The 27258-nt window shown below is 51.3% G+C and overlaps 2 protein-coding genes across 7 annotated transcripts; both read left to right on the top strand.

The window, feature by feature from the left end:
- Window positions 1-540: 540 nt before the first annotated feature.
- On the top strand, window positions 541-24809 carry LOC129355832 (CREB-regulated transcription coactivator 2-like). Its single transcript, XM_055025447.1, is given in 17 exon segments — window positions 541-946; window positions 949-1056; window positions 2222-2344; window positions 2637-2753; window positions 2997-3058; window positions 5736-5804; window positions 6069-6169; window positions 17390-17416; window positions 17744-17823; window positions 17959-18008; window positions 18083-18342; window positions 20530-20987; window positions 21080-21253; window positions 21322-21477; window positions 21664-21735; window positions 21997-22180; window positions 22250-24809. Coding segments are annotated over 17 exon segments (2295 nt in total). The 5' UTR covers window positions 541-883; the 3' UTR covers window positions 22441-24809.
- LOC129355833 (uncharacterized) lies at window positions 11402-17382 on the top strand. 6 transcript variants are annotated; one of them, XM_055025451.1, is made up of 3 exons: window positions 11402-12407; window positions 14003-15311; window positions 15884-17382. In XM_055025451.1, exons 2-3 carry the CDS (start codon window positions 15218-15220, stop codon window positions 16765-16767), a joined length of 978 nt encoding a protein of 325 aa, XP_054881426.1. In that variant the 5' UTR covers window positions 11402-12407; window positions 14003-15217; the 3' UTR covers window positions 16768-17382. The 6 variants fall into 6 exon arrangements, with proteins under 6 accessions (XP_054881426.1, XP_054881424.1, XP_054881430.1 ...); XM_055025449.1 differs by having other exon boundaries at window positions 11402-14783; window positions 14839-15311; XM_055025455.1 differs by having other exon boundaries at window positions 11402-15311; window positions 15884-15927; window positions 15994-17382.
- Window positions 24810-27258: the final 2449 nt, after the last annotated feature.

Genomic DNA, 27258 nt, shown 5'->3' with positions numbered 1-27258 from the left:
TGGAGGTTCAGTCTTCCTCATGGGTTCCTCTCTCTCCAGATAAAACATGGATGCTTCACCTTCCATGTTTGTCAGTTATTCATCACTAACAGATTAATTGACTGTTGTAGCAACAGAGACATATTGATTTAATGACTTGATTTTAAATGAGAGTGTTGATAAGTTGAACAGGTCTCTGTTTTTGATTCTGGATTTCTGGAGTCTCTGTTCCATTTTCTCCAGAAAAAGTTTCTATTTTCTTCTCGGATTTCGGTGAACGAAGTTCAGCAGAAAACAGAAGCAGCAGCAATACGTACTTTGTACCAGCAGAGGGCGCCGTGATGCCGACTCTCAACCATCCAACTTTTCTAATCTTTCAGTGATGCCTCACTCCGACTGCTAAATGAAATCCACAAAAACAGATCTATTAAAATTCTGGATGATATTTCCGAAACAAAACATATTCGATATAACCCAAAATAAAAATATATATACTTTTGCTGCAAAGTAAAAAAATTATTAAACACAGCTGAGAATATTAAATAAACTGTACAAGTCTTGGAAAAAACAACAATACATTAATCTACAGACACACATATCTGCCAAAGTTTAACCACAAAGTAAAAAACACTGTGTGCCTGAAAATCATCGCATTAGATACCTAACAATGTAATAACCGATGGAGAATATTTTAGATTTAGTTTAAAAAGTTTAAACCTAGGTGTTACTAAATTTTCACGGTTTAATCAATTGTGCTCGGAAGGACCTAAAAAGAACCTCTACTGATCTTAGTCTGAGGGTCCTTGTCCTGGGAATAATCCTCAAAGTGAGACCTCTTCCTTTTCCGACCCTCTCTGATTGAAATCGTTCCACTACGTCAGGTCGTCCGGTCCGCTCCGAGAAGATGTCTGCGACGGGTTCAGGCGGACCAGGACCCGGACCAGGACCCGCCACGGGCTCCGGGTCCGGGCCTCCAACCCCCGAAAGTTCAGCGAGAAGATCGCCCTGCACACCCAGCGCCAGGCCGAGGAGACGGCCGCCTTCCAGGAGGTTATGATGGACATCACTTCGACCAGGGTGAGTGCGACGCGGAGGGAGGAGGGAGCTCCCCGGAGGAAGAGAGGCCTGTCCGGGTCTTCGAGAGGCGCCACATCCGTTGGTTCTGCTGAGACTGGACATTTTTGTTTGAGTTCGGTTACTTTAGAAAGTAAAAGACGTTTTCGGGGATAACGCGAGAAACTTCTGTCTCGTTTAGAGTCGGAAGCGCTTCGGTTTTCTTCGTTTCCGTCGTTAGCGGGGCTAGCTCCTGTTAGCAGCGATGCTAACTGTTTACCACTGCACTGCTGGGAGCTGCCCGGCTGCAGGGGCCGGGAATGAGGCGTCCTAACCCGGGTGAAAAACGGAGCCGTCCCGCTGCTGGAGCTGCGGAGCCTCTGCTCTGTCCCGGTTTGTTGTGTTTTAACAGACTCCAGGTGTCAGGTTGTTATCAGTCTGTTTTCATCCCATCCTGGGGTCAGATTTGTTGACCTGAAGCATCCACTGCACGTTGAACTCTTCGTCGGTCGTTTGGCTTTTCTTTGGACTTTGGCTGCTCCTCCACTCAGTTCCTGTTCGAGTCCAGATCGCTGTTTTCATCTCCAGGCTCTGCTGGTAGAGGTGGTGTCATGCTCTGGGCTGGATCATCTCGGCAGAGCTTTCAGGATTGTACTTCTTCCCACAGAAGCAAGCTGGTTTGGAGATTCCTGTTAATAAAATAGTTTTTTAAAAGTGATATGGATTATGTTTATTAAACATGAACAGAAAATTCTTCATGGTTTCTGCTCAGTTCCTGCAGAAAGACAAACCTGAATCTGTTTCATCTACAACTTCTGGAGAACTTTGAACCTGAAACCGGGCCAGTGTTCTGCCTGTGCAGCCGTTTGGTTCTGGTTCTGGAGTCGGCAGAATGAACCCAGGTTCTAGGCAGCTGAAGGTCGGGTCCAGCTGATGTCGATGGACCTCCAGAACCATTCGGAAGCCTCAGTCTGCTGCAGCCCAAAAGGCCGGTCCAAACCAGACCGGACGTAATTCTGCTGGGTTCTGTTTGGGTCTGTTCGAACCGGCCAGATCGGACCTGCCTGACGGAGTTGTTGTGACGTCATAGGTCATGATGTCAAGTTCATGCATGCTGAATAAACTCAGATATTTAGACCCATCAGTGATAAACATGCAGTCTGATCATGATAATAATGGTTTTGATCAGAACCTGTGGTCGTCCCAGCAGCTGCAGGCCCAGAAGTTACGCCTGGCCCGGAACCAGGGGCCGTACTATGGCGGCTCCTTACCCAACGTCAACCAGATCGGCCGCAACCCGCAGGACTTCCAGGTAAGCTTTAACCTGAGTTGGACAAGAGTTTGCGTTAACCTCTGCTAACACAGTGTCAGCGTTAGCCTCCACCAGTCCTCTGTTAGCCTCCAGTCTCTGGTTACTTTCCCAGTATGACTCCAGTAAAGCGTTGTGTTCCTGTTGACCTGGAATCCTCTTTCGTTGCAGCTGAATGGTGTTTCAGTGTTTCGTTCCTGGTGGAATATATTAAACTGTAGCCATAAAACTTTCAGAACGTGAGTCTGAGCCCAGCGGTGAACGTCTCTTCTTCTTCTACTGTTCCTCCCCCCAGAGCTCGTTCCAGTCCGGCCTGGAGTCCACCCGCTCCACCCGCCACCACGGCTTGGTGGAGCGGGTCCAGAGGGACCGCCGCTTCGTCTCGCCGGTCCGACCGTATCGGAACCGCCAAGTATCCTTCAGAACCGCTGTTCCTGCTGACCTAGAGGTTCTGCCGCGGTCTGGCCCGGCTGTGGCTCAGTGATGCTGCCTCAGTCTGAACTCTGCAGAGTTAATGAAGTGACAGAATCATCTAGAACCCGGGTTTGGTTCTGGAAATGTTCTTTAATTCAGAAGAAGAGCAGGTTGAAAAGTGGTGCTTTTATTGTGAAAGAGCCTGACTGTGTTGTTGCTCCTTAACCTGCCGCCTCCCCAGGTGGAGAACTCTCTGTACAGCGCCGCCTACCTGTCCCCGCCCCCCGACAGCAGCTGGAGAAGGTGGAGTCTGCTACGTGTCTCCATGGAATCGCGTCTGTCCTCTGGGACCCCTGTTTGTCTCTTTCCGGGCCCCCTGTGTGTTCCTGCCTCTCCAACGCCCCTCTGTGACCCCAGCGTGACCCCAGGTGGTTCAGCGGAGCAGCAGAGGCTCATCAGGTCGACTGCAGGAGGAGACGCAGTCTGTCCTCAGTCTGTCCTCAGGGGACCATGTTCCGCACATTGCCCTGACCCAACACACCTGCACAGCTAGCTCGCATGCTAAGGAAGTAATCCGTCTGAAGCAGCTGTTGGGTCAGGGACGCTTCTGTCCCTTCAGGACGGCTCTGGACGCCTGGCGGAGGTTCAGCCGCTCCGATGGAGCCGTCGGCCTCTGAGCTCTTCTCCAGGATCTCTCAGGGCTTTTGTTTGGACTTTGGTTGGGTTGATCCAGAACCAGAACCAGTAGCGTGGTGATGAGATCTGGACCAGTCCTGAACAAATTGCTGACTCCTGTCAGGATGCATGACCTTGAGGTGACCTTTAGGGATGCATCAAGCTCAGATGGAGCTTCAGCCTCTGATAAATCTTAAGGTTTTCCTGCAACTGAATGGTGGTTTGGGTCAGAACCAGAACCACTCAGGGACCTGGCCAAGATCCAGAAATCCTGGAGATCTGCTGATCCGGGGAGCGTCTGGGTCAGAACTAAAGCTAAGATCACTGTTCTGTCTCTGCTGGTCAGAACCTGGGCTCAGTTCTGCTGACTGAACGGCTCTGGTTCTGGTTCTGGTCGCTGTGGGTCACACAAAGTGGATCCTTGTGTTTCATTAACAGCTGAAGCTCTAACAGGAAGCGGGTCTGGGCCGCTGCTGCTTCTTCTGTGGTTTTTCTGTGGCTTCATTAATCTGTTTCAGTCGTTTTAACTCTGAGCCGCTTCCCTTCGCTCCGATTCGTGTCGTGACCTCTCCCGTTGGGTTTCAGACGGTCTTCTATTCAGACGGTCTGCAGCCGGTTCTGAATAGAAGCGGTCCAAACACACAGCCCTGTGGAGCACCACAAACAGCAGAAGGACGAGGAGGAAAACATTACAACGTCTTAATACTCACATAAAGCTCTGTCAGAATGAAGGAGACTCAGATTGATTTATTTCCAGAATAAAGTGATGAAAGTATCAGAAGAATTTAATGAGTAAACAAACTCACTCGTCGCGTTATTGCGACTTTACATAATGCCTGTTGGATGATGGATGCTGTTCCCACAGTCTGTCCTACTAAACCTGATGACCAGATCTTGGCCCCGCCCCCTCGTTGCCTCTATCTTCCTCCTCTCGGCTTGAGCTCCTCTTCCTCGACACCCTGCCCTCCTCACTGTGTGTCTCGCTGTCTCTCTATGTCTCTCTTTGTGTCTCTCTAAAGCTAAGATCACGGTTCTGTCTCTGCTGGTCCAGCCACACCAGAGAGACCACACCTATGTGTCTCTATGTGTCTCTCTGTCTCTATGTGTGTCTCTGTCTCTATGTGTGTCTCTCTGTGTCTCTCTCTGTCTATGTCTATCTCTGTGTCTCTATGTCTGTCTCTCTGTCTCTATGTGTCTCTCTGTCTCTATGTGTGTCTCTCTCTGTCTCTCTGTGTCTCTATGTCTGTCTCTGTGTCTCTATGTCTCTCTCTGTGTCTCTATGTCTCTCTCTGTCTCTCTGTGTCTCTATGTCTGTCTCTGTGTCTCTATGTCTCTCTCTGTGCCTCTATGTCTCTCTCTGTGTCTCTATGTCTCTCTCTGTCTCTCTGTGTCTCTATGTCTCTCTCTGTGTCTCTATGTCTCTCTCTGTGTCTCTATGTCTCTCTCTGTCTCTCTGTGTCTCTATGTCTCTCTCTGTGTCTCTGTGTGTCTCTGTCTCTCTATGTCTCTCTGTGTCTCTGTCTCTCTCTGTGTCTCTCTATGTCTCTCTCTGTGTCTCTGTGTCTCTATGTCTGTCTCTGTGTCTCTATGTCTCTCTCTGTGTCTCTCTATGTCTCTCTCTGTCTCTGTGTCTCTATGTCTCTCTCTGTGTCTCTATGTCTCTCTCTGTGTCTCTGTGTGTCTCTGTCTCTCTGTGTCTCTATGTCTCTCTCTGTGTCTCTGTGTCTCTCTCTGTGTCTCTATGTCTCTCTCTGTGTCTCTCTATGTCTCTCTCTGTGTCTCTCTATGTCTCTCTCTGTCTCTATGTCTCTCTCTGTGTCTCTCTATGTCTCTCTCTGTGTCTCTATGTCTGTCTCTGTGTCTCTATGTCTCTCTCTGTGTCTCTCTATGTCTCTCTCTGTCTCTCTGTGTCTCTATGTCTCTCTCTGTGTCTCTCTATGTCTCTCTCTGTGTCTCTCTATGTCTCTCTCTGTCTCTATGTCTCTCTCTGTGTCTCTCTATGTCTCTCTCTGTGTCTCTCTATGTCTCTCTCTGTCTCTATGTCTCTCTCTGTGTCTCTCTATGTCTCTCTCTGTGTCTCTATGTCTGTCTCTGTGTCTCTATGTCTCTCTCTGTGTCTCTCTATGTCTCTCTCTGTCTCTCTGTGTCTCTATGTCTCTCTCTGTGTCTCTCTATGTCTCTCTCTGTGTCTCTATGTCTCTCTATGTCTCTCTCTGTGTCTCTATGTCTGTCTCTGTGTCTCTATGTGTCTCTCTCTCCGGTTGCTGGAGGAAAATAACTTTGTCTTGTTGTCGATCACTGAAAGGAACTGGTCTGGAAACTTCCCTGGAGATAAAAGCCAGTTGTTCCGTCTCCCCACCACAGCGCTCAACAGGTGAATCCTCCTCTTCCTCCTGTTCCTACTCTTCCTGACAGTGTGAGACGTTTCTGTTTCCTGTTCCTGTCTGTTTCATCCCTCCATCTCTCTGCTGTCTGAGCTCCACTTGATCTGTACACCCACTCACATCCTGCTGCAGGTTTGTTGCTGCAGTCTTTGGGTGGCAGTGATGCAGCGTCTCCAGCCGCTTTCAGCCCGTTGAACATCTTCTTCTCCTTCTTCTTCTCTCCTCCTGAATCTTTGTGTCTGCCCCCCCTACAGGACCAACTCTGACTCCGCCCACACCAGCGTCATGAACCCCCTCATGGGAGACTTCAGCATGGCGGGATCCACCCTGACTCCCCAGGGAGCCAGACGAAACGGTGAGGAACATGGATGGATGCTGGTTGGATGCTGGTAGGATGCAGGATGGATGCTGGATGGATGCTGGTAGGATGCAGGATGGATGCTGGATGGATGCAGGTTGGATGCTGGTAGGATGCTGATTGGATGCTGGTAGGATGCAGGATGGATGCATGTTGGATGCTGGTTGGATGCAGGATGGATGCTGGTTGGATGCTGGTAGGATGCAGGATGGATGCTGGATGGATGCAGGTTGGATGCTGGTAGGATGCAGGATGGATGCAGGTTGGATGCTGGTTGGATGCAGGATGGATGCTGGTAGGATGCAGGATGGATGCTGATTGGATGCTGGTAGGATGCAGGATGGATGCAGGTTGGATGCTGGTTGGATGCAGGATGGATGCTGGTAGGATGCTGGTTGGATGCTGGTAGGATGCAGGATGGATGCATGTTGGATCCTGGTTGGATGCAGGATGGATGCTGGTTGGATGCTGGTAAGATGCAGGATGGATGCTGGTTGGATGCAGGATGGATGCTGGTTGGATGCTGGTAGGATGCAGGATGGATGCTGGTAGGATGCAGGATGGATGCTGGTAGGATGCAGGATGGATGCTGGTTGGATGCAGGATGGATGCTGGATGGATGCTGGTTGGATGCTGGTAGGATGCTGGTAGGATGCAGGATGGATGCATGTTGGATGCTGGTTGGATGCAGGATGGATGCTGGTTGGATGCTGGTAGGATGCAGGATGGATGCTGGTTGGATGCAGGATGGATGCTGGTAGGATGCAGGATGGATGCTGGTTGGATGCTGGTTGGATGCTGGTTGGATGCTGGATGGATGCTGGTTGGATGCAGGTTGGATGCTGGTAGGATGCAGGATGGATGCTGGTAGGATGCAGGATGGATGCTGGTTGGATGCTGGATGGATGCAGGATGGATGCTGGTTGGATGCAGGATGGATGCTGGTAGAATGCAGGATGGATGCTGGATGGATGCAGGTTGGATGCTGGTAGGATGCAGGATGGATGCTGGTTGGATGCTGGATGGATGCAGGTTGGATGCTGGTAGGATGCAGGATGGATGCTGGTTGGAATCTGGTAGGATGCAGGATGGATGCTGGTTGGATGCTGGATGGATGCAGGATGGATTCAGGATGGATGCTGGTAGGATGCAGGATGGATGCTGGTTGGATGCAGGATGGATGCTGGATGGATGCAGGTTGGATGCTGGATGGATGCAAGATGGATTCAGGATGGATGCTGGTAGGATGCAGGATGGATGCAGGATGGATGCTGGATGGATGCAGGATGGATGCTGGTAGGATGCAGGATGGATGAAGGTTGGATGCTGGTAGGATGCAGGATGGATGCTGGTTGGATGCTGGATGGATGCAGGTTGGATGCTGGTAGGATGCAGGATGGATGCTGGTTGGATGCAGGTTGGATGCTGGTAGGATGCAGGATGGATGCTGGTTGGATGCTGGATGGATGCAGGTTGGATGCTGGTTGGATGCTGGATGGATGCAGGATGGATTCAGGATGGATGCTGGTAGGATGCAGGATGGATGCTGGTTGGATGCAGGATGGATGCTGGATGGATGCAGGTTGGATACAAGATGGATTCAGGATGGATGCTGGTAGGATGCAGGATGGATGCTGGTTGAATGCTGGTAGGATGCAGGATGGATGCTGGATGGATGCAGGATGGATGCAGGTTGGATGCTGGTAGGATGCAGGATGGATGCTGGTAGGATGCTGGTAGGATGCAGGATGGATGAAGGTTGGATGCTGGTTGGATGCAGGATGGATGAAGGTTGGATGCTGGTTGGATGCTGGATGGATGCAGAATGGATGAAGGTTGGATGCTGGATGGATGCAGGATGGATGCTGGATGGATGCTGGTTGGATGCTGGATGGATGCAGGTTGGATGCTGGTTGGATGCTGGATGGATGCTGGATGGATGCAGGTTGGATGCTGTTTGGATGCTGATTGGATGCAGGATGGATGCTGGTTGGATGCTGGTAGGATGCAGGTTGGATGCAGGATGGATGCTGGTTGGATGCTGGTAGGATGCAGGTTGGATGCAGGATGGATGCTGGTTGGATGCAGGTTGGATGCAGGATGGATGCTGGTTGGATGCTGGTAGGATGCAGGATGGATGCTGGTTGGATGCTGGTAGGATGCAGGTTGGATGCTGGTTGGATGCTGGATGGATGCTGGTTGGATGCTGGTAGGATGCAGGTTGGATGCAGGATAGATGCTGGTTGGATGCTGGATGGATGCAGGTTGGATGCTGGTTGGATGCTGGTAGGATGCAGGTTAGATGCAGGATGGATGCTGGTTGGATGCTGGTAGGATGCAGGTTGGATGCAGGATGGATGCTGGTTGGATGCAGGTTGGATGCAGGATGGATGCTGGTTGGATGCTGGTAGGATGCAGGTTGGATGCAGGATGGATGCAGGATGGATGCTGGTTGGATGCAGGTTGGATGCAGGTTGGATGCAGGATGGATGCAGGATGGATGCTGGTTGGATGCAGGTTGGATGCTGGTTGGATGCTGGTTGGATGCAGGTTGGATGCAGGATGGATGCTGGTTGGATGCTGGTTGGATGCAGGTTGGATGCTGGTTGGATGCTGGTAGGATGCAGGTTGGATGCAGGTTGGATGCAGGATGGATGCTGGTAGGATGCAGGATGGATGCTGGTTGGATGCTGGTAGGATGCAGTATGGATGCTGGTTGGATGCTGGTTGGATGCTGGTAGGATGCAGGTTGGATGCAGGTTGGATGCAGGATGGATGCTGGTTGGATGCAGGATGGATGCTGGTAGGATGCAGGATGGATGCTGGTTGGATGCTGGTAGGATGCAGGATGGATGCTGGTTGGATGCTGGATGGATGCAGGATGGATGCTCGTTGGATGCAGGATGGATGCTGGTAGGATGCAGGATGGATGCTGGTTGGATGCAGGATGGATGCTGGATGGATGCTGGTTGGATGCTGGTAGGATGCTGGTAGGATGCAGGATGGATGCATGTTGGATGCTGGTTGGATGCAGGATGGATGCTGGTTGGATGCTGGTAGGATGCAGGATGGATGCTGGTTGGATGCAGGATGGATGCTGGTAGGATGCAGGATGGATGCTGGTTGGATGCTGGTTGGATGCTGGATGGATGCTGGTTGGATGCAGGTTGGATGCTGGTAGGATGCAGGATGGATGCTGGTAGGATGCAGGATGGATGCTGGTTGGATGCTGGATGGATGCAGGATGGATGCTGGTTGGATGCAGGATGGATGCTGGTAGAATGCAGGATGGATGCTGGATGGATGCAGGTTGGATGCTGGTAGGATGCAGGATGGATGCTGGTTGGATGCTGGATGGATGCAGGTTGGATGCTGGTAGGATGCAGGATGGATGCTGGTAGGATGCAGGATGGATGCTGGTTGGAATCTGGTAGGATGCAGGATGGATGCTGGTTGGATGCTGGATGGATGCAGGATGGATTCAGGATGGATGCTGGTAGGATGCAGGATGGATGCTGGTTGGATGCAGGATGGATGCTGGATGGATGCAGGTTGGATGCTGGATGGATGCAAGATGGATTCAGGATGGATGCTGGTAGGATGCAGGATGGATGCTGGTTGGATGCTGGTAGGATGCAGGATGGATGCTGGTTGGATGCAGGATGGATGCTGGTAGAATGCAGGATGGATGCAGGTTGGATGCTGGTAGGATGCAGGATGGATGCTGGTTGGATGCTGGATGGATGCAGGTTGGATGCTGGTAGGATGCAGGATGGATGCTGGTAGGATGCAGGATGGATGCTGGTTGGAATCTGGTAGGATGCAGGATGGATGCAGGATGGATGCTGGTTGGATGCTGGTAGGATGCAGGTTGGATGCAGGATGGATGCTGGTTGGATGCAGGTTGGATGCAGGATGGATGCTGGTTGGATGCTGGTAGAATGCAGGATGGATGCTGGTTGGATGCTGGTAGGATGCAGGTTGGATGCTGGTTGGATGCTGGATGGATGCTGGTTGGATGCTGGTAGGATGCAGGTTGGATGCAGGATAGATGCTGGTTGGATGCTGGATGGATGCAGGTTGGATGCTGGTTGGATGCTGGTAGGATGCAGGTTAGATGCAGGATGGATGCTGGTTGGATGCTGGTAGGATGCAGGTTGGATGCAGGATGGATGCTGGTTGGATGCAGGTTGGATGCAGGATGGATGCTGGTTGGATGCTGGTAGGATGCAGGTTGGATGCAGGATGGATGCAGGATGGATGCAGGATGGATGCTGGTTGGATGCAGGTTGGATGCAGGTTGGATGCAGGATGGATGCAGGATGGATGCTGGTTGGATGCAGGTTGGATGCTGGTTGGATGCTGGTTGGATGCAGGTTGGATGCAGGATGGATGCTGGTTGGATGCAGGTTGGATGCTGGTTGGATGCTGGTAGGATGCAGGTTGGATGCAGGTTGGATGCAGGATGGATGCAGGTTGGATGCAGGATGGATGCTGGTTGGATGCTGGTAGGATGCAGGATGGATGCTGGTTGGATGCAGGATGGATGCTGGTAGGATGCAGGATGGATGCTGGTTGGGTGCTGGATGGATGCAGGTTGGATGCTGGTAGGATGCAGGATGGATGCTGGTAGGATGCAGGATGGATGCTGGTAGGATGCAGGATGGATGCTGGTTGGATGCAGGATGGATGCTGGTTGGATGCAGGATGGATGCTGGTAGGATGCAGGATGGATGCTGGATGGATGCAGGTTGGATGCTGGTAGGACGCAGGATGGATGCTGGTTGGATGCTGGTTGGATGCAGGTTGGATGCTGGTAGGATGCTGGTAGGATGCAGGATGGATGCTGGTTGGATGCTGGTAGGATGCAGGATGGATGCTGGATGGATGCAGGATGGATGCTGGTTGGATGCAGGATGGATGCTGGTAGGATGCAGGATGGATGCTGGATGGATGCAGGTTGGATGCTGGATGGATGCAGGATGGATGCTGGTAGGATGCAGGATGGATGCTGGTTGGATGCTGGTAGGATGCAGGATGGTTGCTGGTTGGATGCAGGATGGATGCTGGTAGGATGCAGGATGGATGCTGGTTGGATGCTGGTAGGATGCAGGATGGATGCTGGTAGGATGCAGGATGGATGCTGGTAGGATGCAGGATGGATGCTGGTAGGATGCAGGATGGATGCTGGATGGATGCAGGATGGATGCTGGATGGATGCAGGTTGGATGCAGGATGGATGCTGGTAGGATGCAGGATGGATGAAGGTTGGATGCTGGTTGGATGCAGGATGGATGCAGGTTGGATGTTGGTTGGATGCAGGATGGATGCAGGATGGATGAAGGTTGGATGCTGGTTGGATGCTGGATGGATGCAGGTTGGATGTTGGTTGGATGCAGGATGGATGCAGGTTGGATGCTGGTTGGATGCTGGATGGATGCAGAATGGATGCAGGTTGGATGCTGGATGGATGCAGGATGTATGCTGGATGGATGCTGGTAGGATGCAGGATGGATGCTGGTTGGATGCAGGATGGATGCTGGTAGGATGCAGGATGGATGCTGGTTGGATGCTGTTTGGATGCTGGATGGATGCAGGATGGATGCAGGTTGGATGCTGGTTGGATGCAGGTTGGATGCTGGATGGATGCAGGATGGATGCAGGTTGGATGCAGGTTGGATGCTGGATGGATGCTGGTAGGATGCAGGATGGATGCAGGTTGGATGCTGGTTGGATGCTGGTAGGATGCAGGTTGGATGCAGGATGGATGCAGGTTGGATGCAGGATGGATGCTGGATGGATGCTGGTTGGATGCTGGTAGGATGCAGGATGGATGCAGGTTGGATGCAGGATGGATGCTGGATGGATGCTGGTTGGATGCTGGTAGGATGCTGGATGGATGCTGGTTGGATGCTGGATGGATGCTGGTTGGATGCTGATAGGATGCAGGTTGGATGCTGGTTGGATGCTGGATGGATGCTGGTTGGATGCTGGATGGATGCTGGTTGGATGATGGATGGATGCTGGTTGGATGCAGGATGGATGCAAGTTGGATGCAGGTTGGATGCTGGTAGGATGCTGGTTGGATGCTGATAGGATGCTGGTTGGATGCTGGATGGATGCTGGTAGGATGCAGGATGGATGCAGGTTGGATGCTGGTTGGATGCAGGTTGGATGCTGGTTGGATGCAGGATGGATGCTGGTTGGATGCTGGTAGGATGCAGGATGGATGCTGGTAGGATGCAGGATGGATGCAGGATGGATGCTGGTAGGATGCAGGATGGATGCTGGATGGATGCAGGATGGATGCAGGTTGGATGCAGGATGGATGCTGGTAGGATGCAGGATGGATGAAGGTTGGATGCTGGTTGGATGCAGGATGGATGCAGGTTGGATGTTGGTTGGATGCAGGATGGATGCAGGATGGATGAAGGTTGGATGCTGGTTGGATGCTGGATGGATGCAGGTTGGATGTTGGTTGGATGCAGGATGGATGCTGGATGGATGCAGGTTGGATGCTGGTTGGATGCTGGATGGATGCAGAATGGATGCAGGTTGGATGCTGGATGGATGCAGGATGGATGCTGGATGGATGCTGGTAGGATGCAGGATGGATGCTGGTTGGATGCAGGATGGATGAAGGTTGGATGCTGGTTGGATGCAGGATGGATGCAGGTTGGATGTTGGTTGGATGCAGGATGGATGCAGGATGGATGAAGGTTGGATGCTGGTTGGATGCTGGATGGATGCAGGTTGGATGTTGGTTGGATGCAGGATGGATGCTGGATGGATGCAGGTTGGATGCTGGTTGGATGCTGGATGGATGCAGAATGGATGCAGGTTGGATGCTGGATGGATGCAGGATGGATGCTGGATGGATGCTGGTAGGATGCAGGATGGATGCTGGTTGGATGCAGGATGGATGCTGGTAGGATGCTGGATGGATGCTGGATGGATGCTGGTTGGATGCAGGTTGGATGCAGGTTGGATGCTGGATGGATGCAGGTTGGATGCTGTTTGGATGCTGGATGGATGCAGGTTGGATGCAGGTTGGATGCTGGTTGGATGCAGGTTGGATGCTGGATGGATGCAGGATGGATGCAGGTTGGATGCTGGATGGATGCAGGTTGGATGCTGGATGGATGCTGGTAGGATGCAGGATGGATGCAGGTTGGATGCTGGTTGGATGCTGGTAGGATGCAGGTTGGATGCAGGATGGATGCAGGTTGGATGCAGGATGGATGCTGGATGGATGCTGGTTGGATGCTGGTAGGATGCAGGTTGGATGCAGGATGGATGCAGGTTGGATGCAGGATGGATGCTGGATGGATGCTGGTTGGATGCTGGTAGGATGCTGGATGGATGCTGGTTGGATGCTGGATGGATGCTGGTTGGATGCTGATAGGATGCAGGTTGGATGCTGGATGGATGCTGGTTGGATGATGGATGGATGCTGGTTGGATGCAGGATGGATGCAAGTTGGATGCAGGTTGGATGCTGGTAGGATGCTGGTTGGATGCTGATAGGATGCTGGTTGGATGCTGGATGGATGCTGGTAGGATGCAGGATGGATGCAGGTTGGATGCTGGTTGGATGCAGGTTGGATGCTGGTTGGATGCAGGATGGATGCTGGTTGGATGCTGGTAGGATGCAGGTTGGATGCAGGATGGATGCAGGTTGGATGCTGGTTGGATGCTGGATGGATGCTGGTTGGATGCTGGTAGAATGCAGGCTGGATGCAGGATAGATGCTGGTTGGATGCTGGATGGATGCAGGTTGGATGCTGGTTGGATGCAGGATGGATGCTGGTTGGATGCTGGTAGGATGCAGGTTGGATGCAGGATGGATGCTGGTTGGATGCAGGATGGATGCTGGTTGGATGCTGGTAGGATGCAGGATGGATGCAGGTTGGATGCTGGTTGAATGCTGGATGGATGCAGGTTGGATGCTGGTTGGATGCTGGATGGATGCTGGTTGGATGCTGGTAGGATGCAGGTTGGATGCAGGATAGATGCTGGTTGGATGCTGGATGGATGCAGGTTGGATGCTGGTTGGATGCTGATTGGATGCAGGATGGATGCTGGTTGGATGCAGGATGGATGCTGGTTGGATGCTGGTAGGATGCAGGTTGGATGCAGGATGGATGCTGGTTGGATGCAGGATGGATGCTGGTTGGATGCTGGTAGGATGCAGGATGGATGCTGGTAGGATGCAGGTTGGATGCAGGATGGATGCAGGTTGGATGCTGGTAGGATGCAGGTTGGATGCAGGTAGGATGCAGGATGGATGCTGGTAGGATGCAGGTTGGATGCAGGACGGATGCAGGTTGGATGCTGGTAGGATGCAGGATGGATGCTGGTAGGATGCAGGATGGATGCTGGTTGGATGCTGGTAGGATGCAGGATGGATGCTGGTTGGATGCTGGTTGGATGCAGGATGGATGCTGGTAGGATGCAGGATGGATGCTGGATGGATGCAGGTTGGATGCAGGTTGGATGCTGGTAGGATGCAGGATGGATGCTGGTTGGATGCTGGTTCGATGCAGGTTGGATGCTGGTTGGATGCAGGATAGATGCTGGTTGGATGCTGGATGGATGCAGGTTGGATGCTGGTTGGATGCTGATTGGATGCAGGATGGATGCTGGTTGGATGCTGGTAGGATGCAGGTTGGATGCAGGATGGATGCTGGTTGGATGCTGGTAGGATGCAGGTTGGATGCAGGATGGATGCTGGTTGGATGCAGGATGGATGCTGGTTGGATGCTGGTAGGATGCAGGATGGATGCTGGTAGGATGCAGGTTGGATGCAGGATGGATGCAGGTTGGATGCTGGTAGGATGCAGGTTGGATGCAGGTAGGATGCAGGATGGATGCTGGTAGGATGCAGGTTGGATGCAGGACGGATGCAGGTTGGATGCTGGTAGGATGCAGGATGGATGCTGGTAGGATGCAGGATGGATGCTGGTTGGATGCTGGTAGGATGCAGGATGGATGCTGGTTGGATGCTGGTTGGATGCAGGATGGATGCTGGTAGGATGCAGGATGGATGCTGGATGGATGCAGGTTGGATGCAGGTTGGATGCTGGTAGGATGCAGGATGGATGCTGGTTGGATGCTGGTTCGATGCAGGTTGGATGCTGGTAGGATGCAGGTTGGATGCAGGTTGGATGCAGGATGGATGCAGGTTGGATGCAGGATGGATGCAGGATGGATGCTGGTAGGATGCAGGTTGGATGCAGGATGGATGCAGGATGGATGCTGGTTGGATGCAGGATGGATGCTGGTTGGATGCAGGTTGGATGCAGGATGGATGCTGGTTGGATGCAGGATGGATGCTGGTTGGATGCAGGTTGGATGCAGGATGGATGCAGGTTGGATGCTGGTTGGATGCTGGATGGATGCTGGTTGGATGCTGGTAGGATGCAGGCTGGATGCAGGATAGATGCTGGTTGGATGCTGGATGGATGCAGGTTGGATGCTGGTTGGATGCTGATTGGATGCTGGTTGGATGCTGGTATGATGCAGGTTGGATGCAGGATGGATGCTGGTTGAATGCAGGTTGGATGCAGGATGGATGCTGGTTGGATGCTGGTAGGATGCAGGATGGATGCAGGATGGATGCTGGTTGGATGCAGGTTGGATGCTGGATGGATGCAGGTTGGATGCTGGTTGGATGCTGGATGGATGCTGGTTGGATGCTGGTAGGATGCAGGTTGGATGCAGGATAGATGCTGGTTGGATGCTGGATGGATGCAGGTTGGATGCTGGTTGGATGCTGATTGGATGCAGGATGGATGCTGGTTGGATGCTGGTAGGATGCAGGTTGGATGCTGGTTGGATGCTGGTAGGATGCAGGTTGGATGCAGGATGGATGCTGGTTGGATGCAGGTTGGATGCAGGATGGATGCAGGATGGATGCTGGTTGGATGCAGGTTGGATGCAGGATGGATGCAGGTTGGATGCTGGTGGGATGCAGGTTGGATGCAGGTAGGATGCAGGATGGATGCTGGTAGGATGCAGGTTGGATGCAGGACGGATGCAGGTTGGATGCTGGATGGATGCAGGTTGGATGCTGGTAGGATGCAGGATGGATGCTGGTTGGATGCTGGTAGGATGCAGGATGGATGCTGGTTGGATGCAGGATGGATGCAGGATGGATGCAGGATGGATGCTGGTAGGATGCAGGATGGATGCTGGTTGGATGCTGGTAGGATGCAGGATGGATGCTGTTTGGATTTAGGATGGATGCTGGTTGGATGCTGGTATGATGCAGGTTGGATGCAGGATGGATGCACGTTGGATGCTGGTAGGATGCAGGATGGATGCTGGTTGGATGCAGGTTGGATGCTGGTAGGATGCAGGTTGGATGCAGGATGGATGCTGGTTGGCTGCAGGTTGGATGCAGGATGGATGCTGGTAGGATGCAGGTTGGATGCAGGATGGATGCTGGTAGGATGCAGGTTGGATGCAGGTTGGATGCAGGATGGATGCAGGTTGGATGCTGGTAGGATGCAGGATGGATGCAGGATGGATGCTGGTTGGATGCTGGTTGGATGCAGGTTGGATGCAGGATGGATGCTGGTTGGATGCTGGTAGGATGCAGGTTGGATGCAGGATGGATGCAGGATGGATGCTGGTTGGATGCTGGTTGGATGCAGGTTGGATGCAGGATGGATGCTGGTTGGATGCTGGTTGGATGCTGGTTGGATGCAGGATGGATGCAGGATGGATGCTGGTTGGATGCAGGATGGATGCTGGTTGGATGCTGGATGGATGCTGGTTGGATGCTGGTTGGATGCAGGATGGATGCAGGTTGGATGCTGGTTGGATGCTGGTTGGATGCAGGTTGGATGCAGGATAGATGCTGGTTGGATGCTGGATGGATGCTGGTTGGATGCAGGTTGGATGCAGGATGGATGCTGGTTGGATGCAGGATTGATGCTGGTTGGATGCTGGATGGATGCTGGTTGGATGCAGGTTGGATGCTGGTTGGATGCTGGTTGGATGTAGGTTGGATGCAGGATAGATGCTGGTTGGATGCTGGATGGATGCTGGTTGGATGCAGGTTGGATGCTGGTTGGATGCTGGTTGGATGCAGGTTGGATGCAGGATAGATGCTGGTTGGATGCTGGATGGATGCTGGTTGGATGCAGGTTGGATGCAGGATGGATGCTGGTTGGATGCTGGTAGGATGAAGTCTCTCTCTCTCTCCCTGCAGGGCCGAGCGACGCAGAGAACCGAAGAAGTGAGTCGAACTTTCTGGAAACTCTTTGTGATTCTCCAATAGGTCTGCTGGTAAATCCAGGAAGTCGGGTCAGAACCTTCTGGCAGAATTCATATCCAGTTTTTGCAGAACTGACCAGAACCAGATGTACTGGGTGGACAGTCTGGGGGTGTCTCTGCCCTCTGATTGGACAGAAACCAGGAAATGCTCCAGCAGTGGGATACAAAAACTCCTTCGATTGGCTGAGAACCACAGGAACCTTGCCCTGGTTCTGATCCAGTGTGACAGAATGTTGTGTGTTTAGAGGTTCTGCTGCTGGTTCTGATGGTTCTGTCCTCCATCCTGCAGTGTTCCCGTATCCGGTTCCTCCCATTGAGGAAAACGTTTTGGACGAAGACAAACTGCTCAAAGCCTGGGATGCCAAGAAGGTACCGTTCAGTTCTTTTCTGTAGTCGGACCCAGCTGAATCAGATTCCTTGTGGATCTGATTGGTTCTGGATGAACCACAAGGTTCTTCTGTTTTATGTCTTCTTTTCTTCTTCTGCATCTCTGTTTCCGTCCAGCTGTCTCTGCCGTCGTCTCGACCAAAGTCCTGCGAGGTTCCAGGCATCAAGTAAGTCTTGGTTCTGATCTGTAGTTCTTCCAGAGGTCCAGATCCGATTCTGACTGACTTCCGACTCGTCCTAGCATCTTCACGTCCCCGGAGCAACCGTCCACGCCGGTCCAAGGCGTCCCTCAGGTCTCCAACACCGGCGGCTCGCTGCCCGATCTGTCCAGCCTCCACTTCCCGTCGCCGCTGCCCACGCCGCTGGACCAGGACGAGCCCGGTTACCCAGCATCCTCGGCTCTGAGCGGCGGCAGCAGCACCGGAAACCTGGCCTCCACCCTCACCCAGCTGGGTATCAACGCCGCCGGAGGAAACGGCAGCTACCACCAGCCAGCGCCAGGTCAGAACCCGCCGGGTCAGGAATCACATCCTTTAACTTCTGCTAATGTCTTCTGGACACAAAACAAGAATATTTTTCTGGTTTTATATAAAACGTCACAAAAGCAAACCGTGAAAGTCTCTGAAGGTTTGAAACACTGAATCTCAGCACAGAGGAGTGAAAATATTCTCATTGTTGCTGAATTTTGGCCTGAATAAAATGAAGAAACCCGAAACCTGAGCAGATCCTCAGCAGAACCGGACCAGAACCGGGCCTCAACGTTTGTCTTATGGCTCCGTTAAAGAGTCACAGTTTTATTTCCATTCCTCTTAGTTTTAGAATAACAAAAATGAGCAGAAACTAGCACTTCATAGCTAATTACATCAACAAGTGACAGAACTGCTAAACATAAAAGCTTTGGCTATTGCTAGATGCTTTTAAAAAATGATGTAAGCTAGTGCTAAACTACCGCATGACCTGAAGCTAACGCTAAAATATTTAACACATAAGTAATTAATACATTAATTTCTTTCCAGCAAACTTTAAAAGACATTAGAGAAAGCTACCGCTAAACACATAAAAACATAGCACAAGCTAATGATAGATACTTTAAGATGTTGGCGTAGGGCCGAGTGTCAACATCCAGTCCTGCAGGCCCGCTGTCCTGCAACCTTTAGATGAGCCTCTGCTGCACCTGAATAGAATAATGAGGTCATTAAGGCTCTGGAGAACCAGGAGGAGGGAATGAAGCCGTTTCATTCCTGTGTTTTGTGCCTGAGGCACATCGAAAAGCTGCAGGACACCTGGAGGACTGGAGTTTGACACCCCTGGCGTAGGGTATTGCTAATTACCCCAAGCTTCTCTTCAACTATTGCAATGATCAGGAGCTAATGCTAAACCTGCAGTGGAAGCTAACCCAAAACCACTGTAAAACTGCCAGGTCAGGACAGAAATCTGGATTCAGATGGTGATAAATTCATTCATTTCTACTCTATCAAAACCTGATGATGAGTAAAAACATTCAACTAGTTATATAAAAGTGGGAATCAGAGCTTAGCATGACGATTACAGGGGAAGATTGGTTCCATATGTGGAAAAGGCATCAGAGTTCACATGGAAAAAGCCAACACAATTTTTCATCATGCCTATCAGAGCATAAATACGGGACGTTGGAGGAAGTGGGGTCAGTGAAGGCCGAGCATTCTCACGTTTGGAGCTGTCCTGAAACTGGTCGGTCTCGGAAAAAAGGCAACGAACATCCCAGAGGAGACGGGGAAGGTGGCGCCCCCTGGGCAAGAGGCATGGAATAACAGGAGAAATTTACATTATGGGAAATCCGACACATGGTTTGAGACTTCAGCCAGCACAATATTCAAGACTAAAGACCAAAGAACAGGTCAAAGGTCAAGTAGAGAAAGAGCTCCCAAGCAAAAGTTTTGTTATGTAACGTTGAATGTAAATTTTTCAGACACACTAAGTAAGTAAACAAATGTGAATAAATAAAAACAACAGGCGTATGAATAATTCTGGGCATGACTGTACGTTCTGGAGGTGTGGGTTCAGTGAAGCTGGATGGAGTTCTGGATAAAGAGAAGTGGTCTGCAGAAGCCATGATGCTGCCACCGCCGTGCATTTGGTCTGTTTGGGTCTAAGTGACCCCGATCTGTGAGTAAACGTTTCTGCACTTGTTGATCTCCAAGGTCGGCGAGCTGCGCTCTAAATTTAACCCCCGGATTCACACGGCGGCGGGTTCGTTCTTCCTCTGCAGTCGGAAAACGTCGGCGAGTTTGGTGGCTGCAGCAGCCGCGGGCAGGAAGCTGCAGCAGCAGACTGCACCTGCAGACAGGAAGCGCCTCTGATTACCATCGCAAATGTTCAGAGCACAGCCGGTGGGAGGTCAAAGGTCAAATGTGGAGATGAGAGGAGCTGCAGGTGTCTGCAGCGCCACCTGTTGTCTGCTCTCTGTCAATTTAGAAATCGGTTCTGGATCTGACCTGTGCTGCCAAAGGGGGTCAAAGGTGATTTCCAGACAGTCCATCAATCTCAGAGAGACAAAGACTTCAAGGTCATGACACACGGAAGCCTCTCTGGAAACAGACGAGTTGAAGCACGGAGGTGTAGCAGTGATGATGTGGGCTTGCTTTGCAGCCACTGTAACTTCTACTTCCTGAAATGATTTTTTTTCTACTTCCTGTCTGTCGGTCTCAGGTCTCCTGGCGTCTCTACAGAGCGCGCTCAGTCACCCCAACCTGCAGTCGTCGTTAAGCAACCCCAACATCCAGTCGTCCCTCAGCAGCCACTCCTTCTCCAGCTCTCTAAGCTCCGCCTCCCTCCACTCGTCGCTAAGCAACCCGTCTCTGCAGTCGTCGCTCAGCTCCTCCCCCTCCCTGCCGTCCTCCCTCAGCAGCCAATCGCTGCACTCGTCCCTCAGTAACTCCTCCCTCCAGTCCGGCGGGTACAGTGGCGGCGGAGGGGGCGTGGCCGGATCTGGCTCCTCCCCCTACTCGGTGATGTTGGCGGGGCAGGGCCAGGCGTTGCTCAGCACGTCGCCACGGAGACGGGGCCCTCTGTCGCCGCTCATCCTGCCGATGGCGGGGGAGACCCGGAGGATCCACCCCAAACAGTTCTCCCCCACCATGTCCCCCACCCTGTCCTCCATCTCCCAGGTAACCAGCTCACCTGCAGCCGGGCGGATGACGATGGATGCGCATCCAGTTCCTCTGATCACCCACTGATGTCACTTCCTGTGACCCCGCAGGGCGTCCCGTTGGACACCAGCCGCCTCCCTCCGTACCCGCTCACCCAGCCGGGCCAGCAGAACCCGTCTGTGGGTCAGAACCACCAGATGCTCCGCCTCCAGCAGCCCAGAACCAATCAGCAGCAGCTGCACCTGCAGAACCTCCGGAACCAGCACCTGCAGCAGTTTGGACCGGTACGTCAGGATCCTCGCAGACTTCTGATGTTCTGACCCGGTTCTGACTCAGTTCTGCTGCTCCACAGTTGCAGAGGCCCGTGGGACCGCAGCAGAACCCGCCCGTCAAGTCGGAGAGCGCTTTGGACCCGTGCAGCCAGACGTCCTCCCAGTACCGGTCCAAACCGGACCAGAACCAGCAGGCGGAGCAGCAGCACATCAACCTGAACACAGACTTCTACAACGTGAGTACCAGAACCGGGGTAGGGTCCAACCGGGTCAGAAGCTCACACAGAAACAGTCCCATCTTCCTCCAAAGTTCTGCGGTCTCCCGAGGGTCGCGGCCCATTCCCCCCCACGCCCCCGAGGGTCGCGACCCCCACGTTGAGCAGCCTGGTTTAGCTGCTGACGTCCTGATGTGCTTCTTGCAGGACGCACTGTTCAGTTCGCTGCTGGACGATCCGTACCTCAGCCTGCAGCTGTCCGGAAAATCACACCAGCAGGTGAAACTTGGTTTCTCCATGAATTTATTCATGTCTTCATCAGGCCTGCGCTTGTTTCAACGAGCCTCTGTTCAGCCGCTCACCTGATGCGGAACCTGCAGGCCTGAGGAGAGCAGGAAGAACCAAGCTTCCTGCTTCCTGCTGCAACAGGAAGCAGGAAGCTTGGTTCTCCACACCATGTGCTGCAGTTCTGCCCTTCCACCAGCTGGGGGCAGCACCAGCCCTGCTTCCTCGTTAACTGGTCCTCTCCCTCTGCTCCAGTTCCCGGCTGAGTGTCCGGTTGATGGCCTGAACCACAGCGGACCGGGTCAGAACCATTTCCCGTCCAACAACCAGGGGGCGCTAGAGCTGCAAGAGCCCGGCGACCCACAGCGGCTCAACCACCAGAACCAGAACTACAACGGCGGAGACGGTCACCAGAACGTCCCCAACATCATCCTCACAGGTACTCACCTGAACCACCAGAACCTCTCGTTGTTCTGAGCCGGTTCTGACCCGTTCCCTCCCCCTGCAGGAGACTCTCCCCCCGGTCTGTCCAAGGAGATCACCAGCGCTCTGTCCCACGTCCCCGGCTTCGAGATGGACGCCTTCTCCCTGGACGAGCCGCTGCGCATCGACCCGCTGGCGTTGGACCTGCTGGAGGGCGAGCTGATGCTGGCCGACCCGGCCGTGGAGGACTCCTTCCGCTCCGACCGCCTCAAATAACCGGACCGGACCGGGTCCAGACACCTGTCCCTCCACATGGAGTGCTTAGACTGAAAACCTGAGGTTAGAGGTCACGATACTTATTTTCCCTGGAAACTGGTTCTGGTTCTGGTCCATTTGGACCCAAGATGCAGGAGAGGAAATGTAAAAAAAAACTAAACCAGCAGCGCTGGGAGGAACTTTGTTACATGGAAGCAGAACTAGTACCAGAACCGGTACCACTTTGGGTCAATGAATCGCTCGGAACCACTTCGGACCCGATCCGGTCTGCTTGCAGAACTTTTCCTGCTTTATTATTCCAGAGGAGATCCTGAACCGGACTGGTGAGACCAGGAAGCAGAACCGGAACCAGCTGGTCTGCATGTCTGTGGTTCTGGACCCACTGACCCAGAACTCCGGTTCATTTTGTGTCAAACATCATCTCAGAGTTCAGATTTTCTGAAGTGGAGCCTGAATGCAGCACAGTTCCTCTGAGGCGCCAAAGTCCAAAGAAAAGCCCGATCCACCAGGACAGGAAGACCGAATCAGAACCGGTTCGCTCAAGAGGATCCGGTTCTGAAAAATATCAGCGCATTTCATGTGATCAGAACCTCTGTGGTCCTCCAGAACCCAGCAGGTCCGAAGCTGCACTACCTGGGAGAACAGACACCTCCAGAACCGGACCTGGTCGAAACCGGACCGGGTCTCTGCTGCCTCCAGCGGCTCCTCCTCTCTGATCCGGGTCCAGAAAAGCCCTGAAATGATTTTTACAGAAAGATGAAAAATAGATTTTTGCACTTTGAAGAAAAAAAGTAAAAATATTTAACATTTTTATATTTTTATTTCTGCCCAAAGTCTTTAAGCAAGACGTCTCCTGATTGGTGGGACGAACCCTTTAGCCCCGCCCGCTCACTGTGATGGACAGCGCTTAGCCACGCCCCCTGCCTGCTGCTGCGTCCAATTTTCAGCCATATTTTTTCTGTATCGTGTAAATAAGTTTGTATTTTATTAAGATTTGAAATGTGTACAAAGATTCTAATATGAGAGTCGAATAAACTTCTTCTGTCCGAGAATCTGACTCGGCCCGGTCCGATCCGTGGTTCTGCTGTTCCACCACAAAATCATGAAACATCAGATTTTCCCTGTCATATTCCAGAAACACGGCCGCAAGGTTCTGCTTCGAGGGTCCAGGCCAGCCGGGTCCAGATTAATTTGGATTTTCTACTGATTAATCAGAACCGTTCAGCTGCGAACAGGAAGTCGGTCCAGCGGGTTCCTGTTCATGGAACACAGCTGGAAGGTTCTGGAGGCAGAACGGATCAGTGACCGGTTCCGACTGACTGTCCGGCATGTGGAAAGCATCCGGTTCAGACTGCAGCGCTGCCCCCTGCAGGTCAGAGCGGGCTGCTGCAGGTCGGTTCCGTTAAAATTCGGTTGTTGATCAGAACGAAGTGAAACCAGAACCTGCAGTTACTGTTGAGAATTTTAACACTCAAAAGCAGCGTGTCAGGGAGCCGAACCGGAACCCGTCCCGCAGAATGTCGGCCCTCCAGGGCCCACTTTGGGCCCCCGGCTCTGGAACTTAATGTAGAAACCGAACAGTTAGCTCTGCGCTAGCTAATACACAAATGAGCGGAAGTGGACTATCAAATTAAAAGCTGGGCCGTCAGGACCTGCCGAGGATCCGTTTGACTTTAAAACGGCTCATGTTTTTGTTTAAAACGTTCATTTAATAGTTTAATTAAAGTTTCAATCTAAACGTTTAGCTTCAAAACTACATATTTTATAAATATTTAATTTGGATTCAGATGTTCATCTTGATAACTAAATATTTAGTATGAAGGAAAATTTTTAGCGAGCTTGCTAAATAAATAAAGTTTGAAACTAACTGTGTAACATGGTAAAAATATATAAATCCCATTTTCTCTTATTGTTGAGTTAGAATAACTCGGAACGTTCTGAACGCGTCGGAGGATTCGGTCTTTTTTCCGCTCACTCGGCAGACTTCTGGTCAGAATCGGAACCGGACCTGAAAATGATCCACTTGTTAACAGGACTCGATTCTTTAATGATCGAACAAACTGGATGTGGACAGAACCACGAACAAAACGGTTCTATGAACCTGATGTGTGTTTGAGACTGAGGCCATATTTCATAATGTTTCTACTGATGTTTATGAATTTCTCACATCCTTTGTGCTGTTTATAGTTTTAGAGGAAAAGCTGATTATGTTTGTATTCAAGTGTTTTTATTGGAGTTTATTGATAATATTAATAACCAGGGAAATAGTAAATGTTTTAACCCGGAAGTGCTTCTGACGTCAGCAGAAGCCGTTTCTGAAGGCGGATTGTCATGACTCAATTTTACAGAAAATAAAGCAACCTGCGGAACTGCTGCCCCCTGCTGTCCGTTTCTCACGTGCGCTACGTTCTCTTTCATCTGATTTTCTCTTCAACAAACATTAAAATGATTATAATCACTTAATTATAACTTTAACCTGCAGTCTCTTACAAAAGTATTCACACCCCTGTATTAACTGACCTGTTCGTCCATTAGACTGTCAGCCTGTAGGAGAGCATTACCATGGCGACTATGGAGGAGCTGCAGGTATCCACAGCTCAGGTAGGAGGAAATTAACATATTCCCACAGTCAAACATGGTGGAGGCAGCATTGTGCGGTGGGGATATTTTTGCAGCAGGCACCAGAACTTTATGAAAAATTAAAAGTTTTATGTGAATGAAAACTTTGAAATGAAAATAATTTTGTCCAGAATGAAGAAATATGAATCGAAATTATCTTTAAAAATATTTTAAACAAAACCTCACCAATAAGAGACATTTGAAGCCTCTCCACTCTGAACTTCTCCCCGTGATGTCATCGCCCATATATGGTCATTGCAGGTCCAAGCAACAGCTTCAGCACGATTTACTGAGGAACTCTGTAACAGCGCCACCTACAGTCTGTTATTGTTGCTGTATTAATCTGCTAATAGCTTCTTTAGCTGAAACATTTACATAAAAAATTATCACCAGTTTTTATAAACAAGAAAGAAAAGCCTCACTTTTGAGTCAGGCCATGGGCGGTTCTACATGGGGGCCATCAGGGGTCAATAGGGGCCCCGTATTCTCCAGACGAAACTACATCTAATGTAAGCCATTTTATTGTTTACTTTTACAATCAATTAAAAATAAAAGTGTTGAGCTTTTAGCTTCAGGTCTGCCCTCCCCACTGTGACCTTGAATAACCTTGAAGTTGAAGCAGAACTGATGATTGTCAGTGCAAAGGCAACAGGAAGTGCTGGTTTTACCGCTTCCTCTATTTTTCTGCAGCAACAGGCCTGATAAATTTCAGAAATATTCACAACGTTCTCCACACATCTGATTGAAGAACCGGTTCATCTGGAGGAGACAGAACCAGAGGGCGGTTCAGGTACTTGGTTCTGGTACCAGGATCCAGTCTGATTCTGGAAGAGGAAACAGCAGATTATACATGGCGGACCTGTACCAGAACGGTTCTGTTGTGTTCTGCCATCAGTTCTGGATCTTTCCATGTGAAACTCCCTGCTGGGTCGGATCTGGTTCTGGTCCAGATGGAGGGGACGGTTCTGCAGTGGGTTAATAAATTCATCTTTCGCCTTCTGACAGCTGCGTCAATGTGACCGCATCTGAACCGGAAACAGTGCTGCGAGGCTTCAAAGTAAAAGTACCACTAATCTCAAACTCAAGAGAAACACCCTGAAGGAAGTCTGATGGATTTATAGATTATTTATTAGACAAACAGTTGGAAGATTAATCAACCAATGAAAGCACAGAGATGTTTAAAGCTGATGTTCCATCATCCATCCATCATCCATCCATCCATCATCCATCCATCATCATCCATCCATCATTCATCCATCCATCATCCATCCATCCATCCATCATCCATCCATCCATCATCCATCCATCCAACCTGCTACAATGAACGGATGGATGGATGATGGATGATGGATGGATGGATGATGGATGGATGAACGGAATGTAAATGACATCAACAACAATTGGAAATGTGATTAACTGCAGGTGAGGCGTCCGTCCTCTTATTCTGAAGGTCTCTTCCGGAAGCAGTGTGCCGTGTTGCGTCCCTCTTCCTCTTTCTCTTCTTCTCCTGCGCCTCTCGGATCAGAGCTGCTAACATGGACGGAACCTGGCTGGCATGGACCTGACCATGATCCTCCCTCCTCTCACCTGCGGGTCGAACAAGCTAACAAGTCCAGGTACGGTACTCCCGCCTCCGGCTGACCCGGTGCCGCTCAGAATCGAACCGGGCCGGACCCAGTCCAGCTCCCAGTTAGCCCCTAACTGCTTCGGAGGGTAACGGACACCGCGATGCGCCTATTGTCGGACAGTTCCCTGGGCTTGTTTTCAGTGATGTTCGGACCTGCCGCAGTTCGGTACCAGAGGGATGGGTTCGGGTTTTATCCGGGTTGAATGATCCTTAGCGCCGCCAGACTGATTATTGTTATTATTATTTATTAATAACAATAGTTTTAAACATTATTGCTAAAAACAGCAGAACAAAACTAATCCGGTTCCAATGTTCTGCTGGTACCGTAACCGTTCTCCTTAACCTGTTCGTTTCGGTGGTACCGGAGCTTGTCAGGGCCTCTGACCGACTCGCTGTGACCGGGAAAGATGCTCCAGAGCCTGGCCAGACCTTCACCATGGGCTGTCCGATGATGGAACCCGGCTGCTGCATGAGTTTTAGGCCTGTTTTCATGCATGCTGCCCCGCATGCTGCTGATGATGGATGATGGTTAGATGGGTGGTTGGATGATGGAGGAGCTGCATCATGGAGAA

Source organism: Poeciliopsis prolifica, unplaced genomic scaffold (assembly GCF_027474105.1).
Source record: "Poeciliopsis prolifica strain line A6 unplaced genomic scaffold, Auburn_PproV2 SCAFFOLD148, whole genome shotgun sequence".
Classification (NCBI taxonomy): domain Eukaryota; kingdom Metazoa; phylum Chordata; class Actinopteri; order Cyprinodontiformes; family Poeciliidae; genus Poeciliopsis; species Poeciliopsis prolifica.
This window is presented reverse-complemented; position numbering and strand designations above follow the sequence as displayed.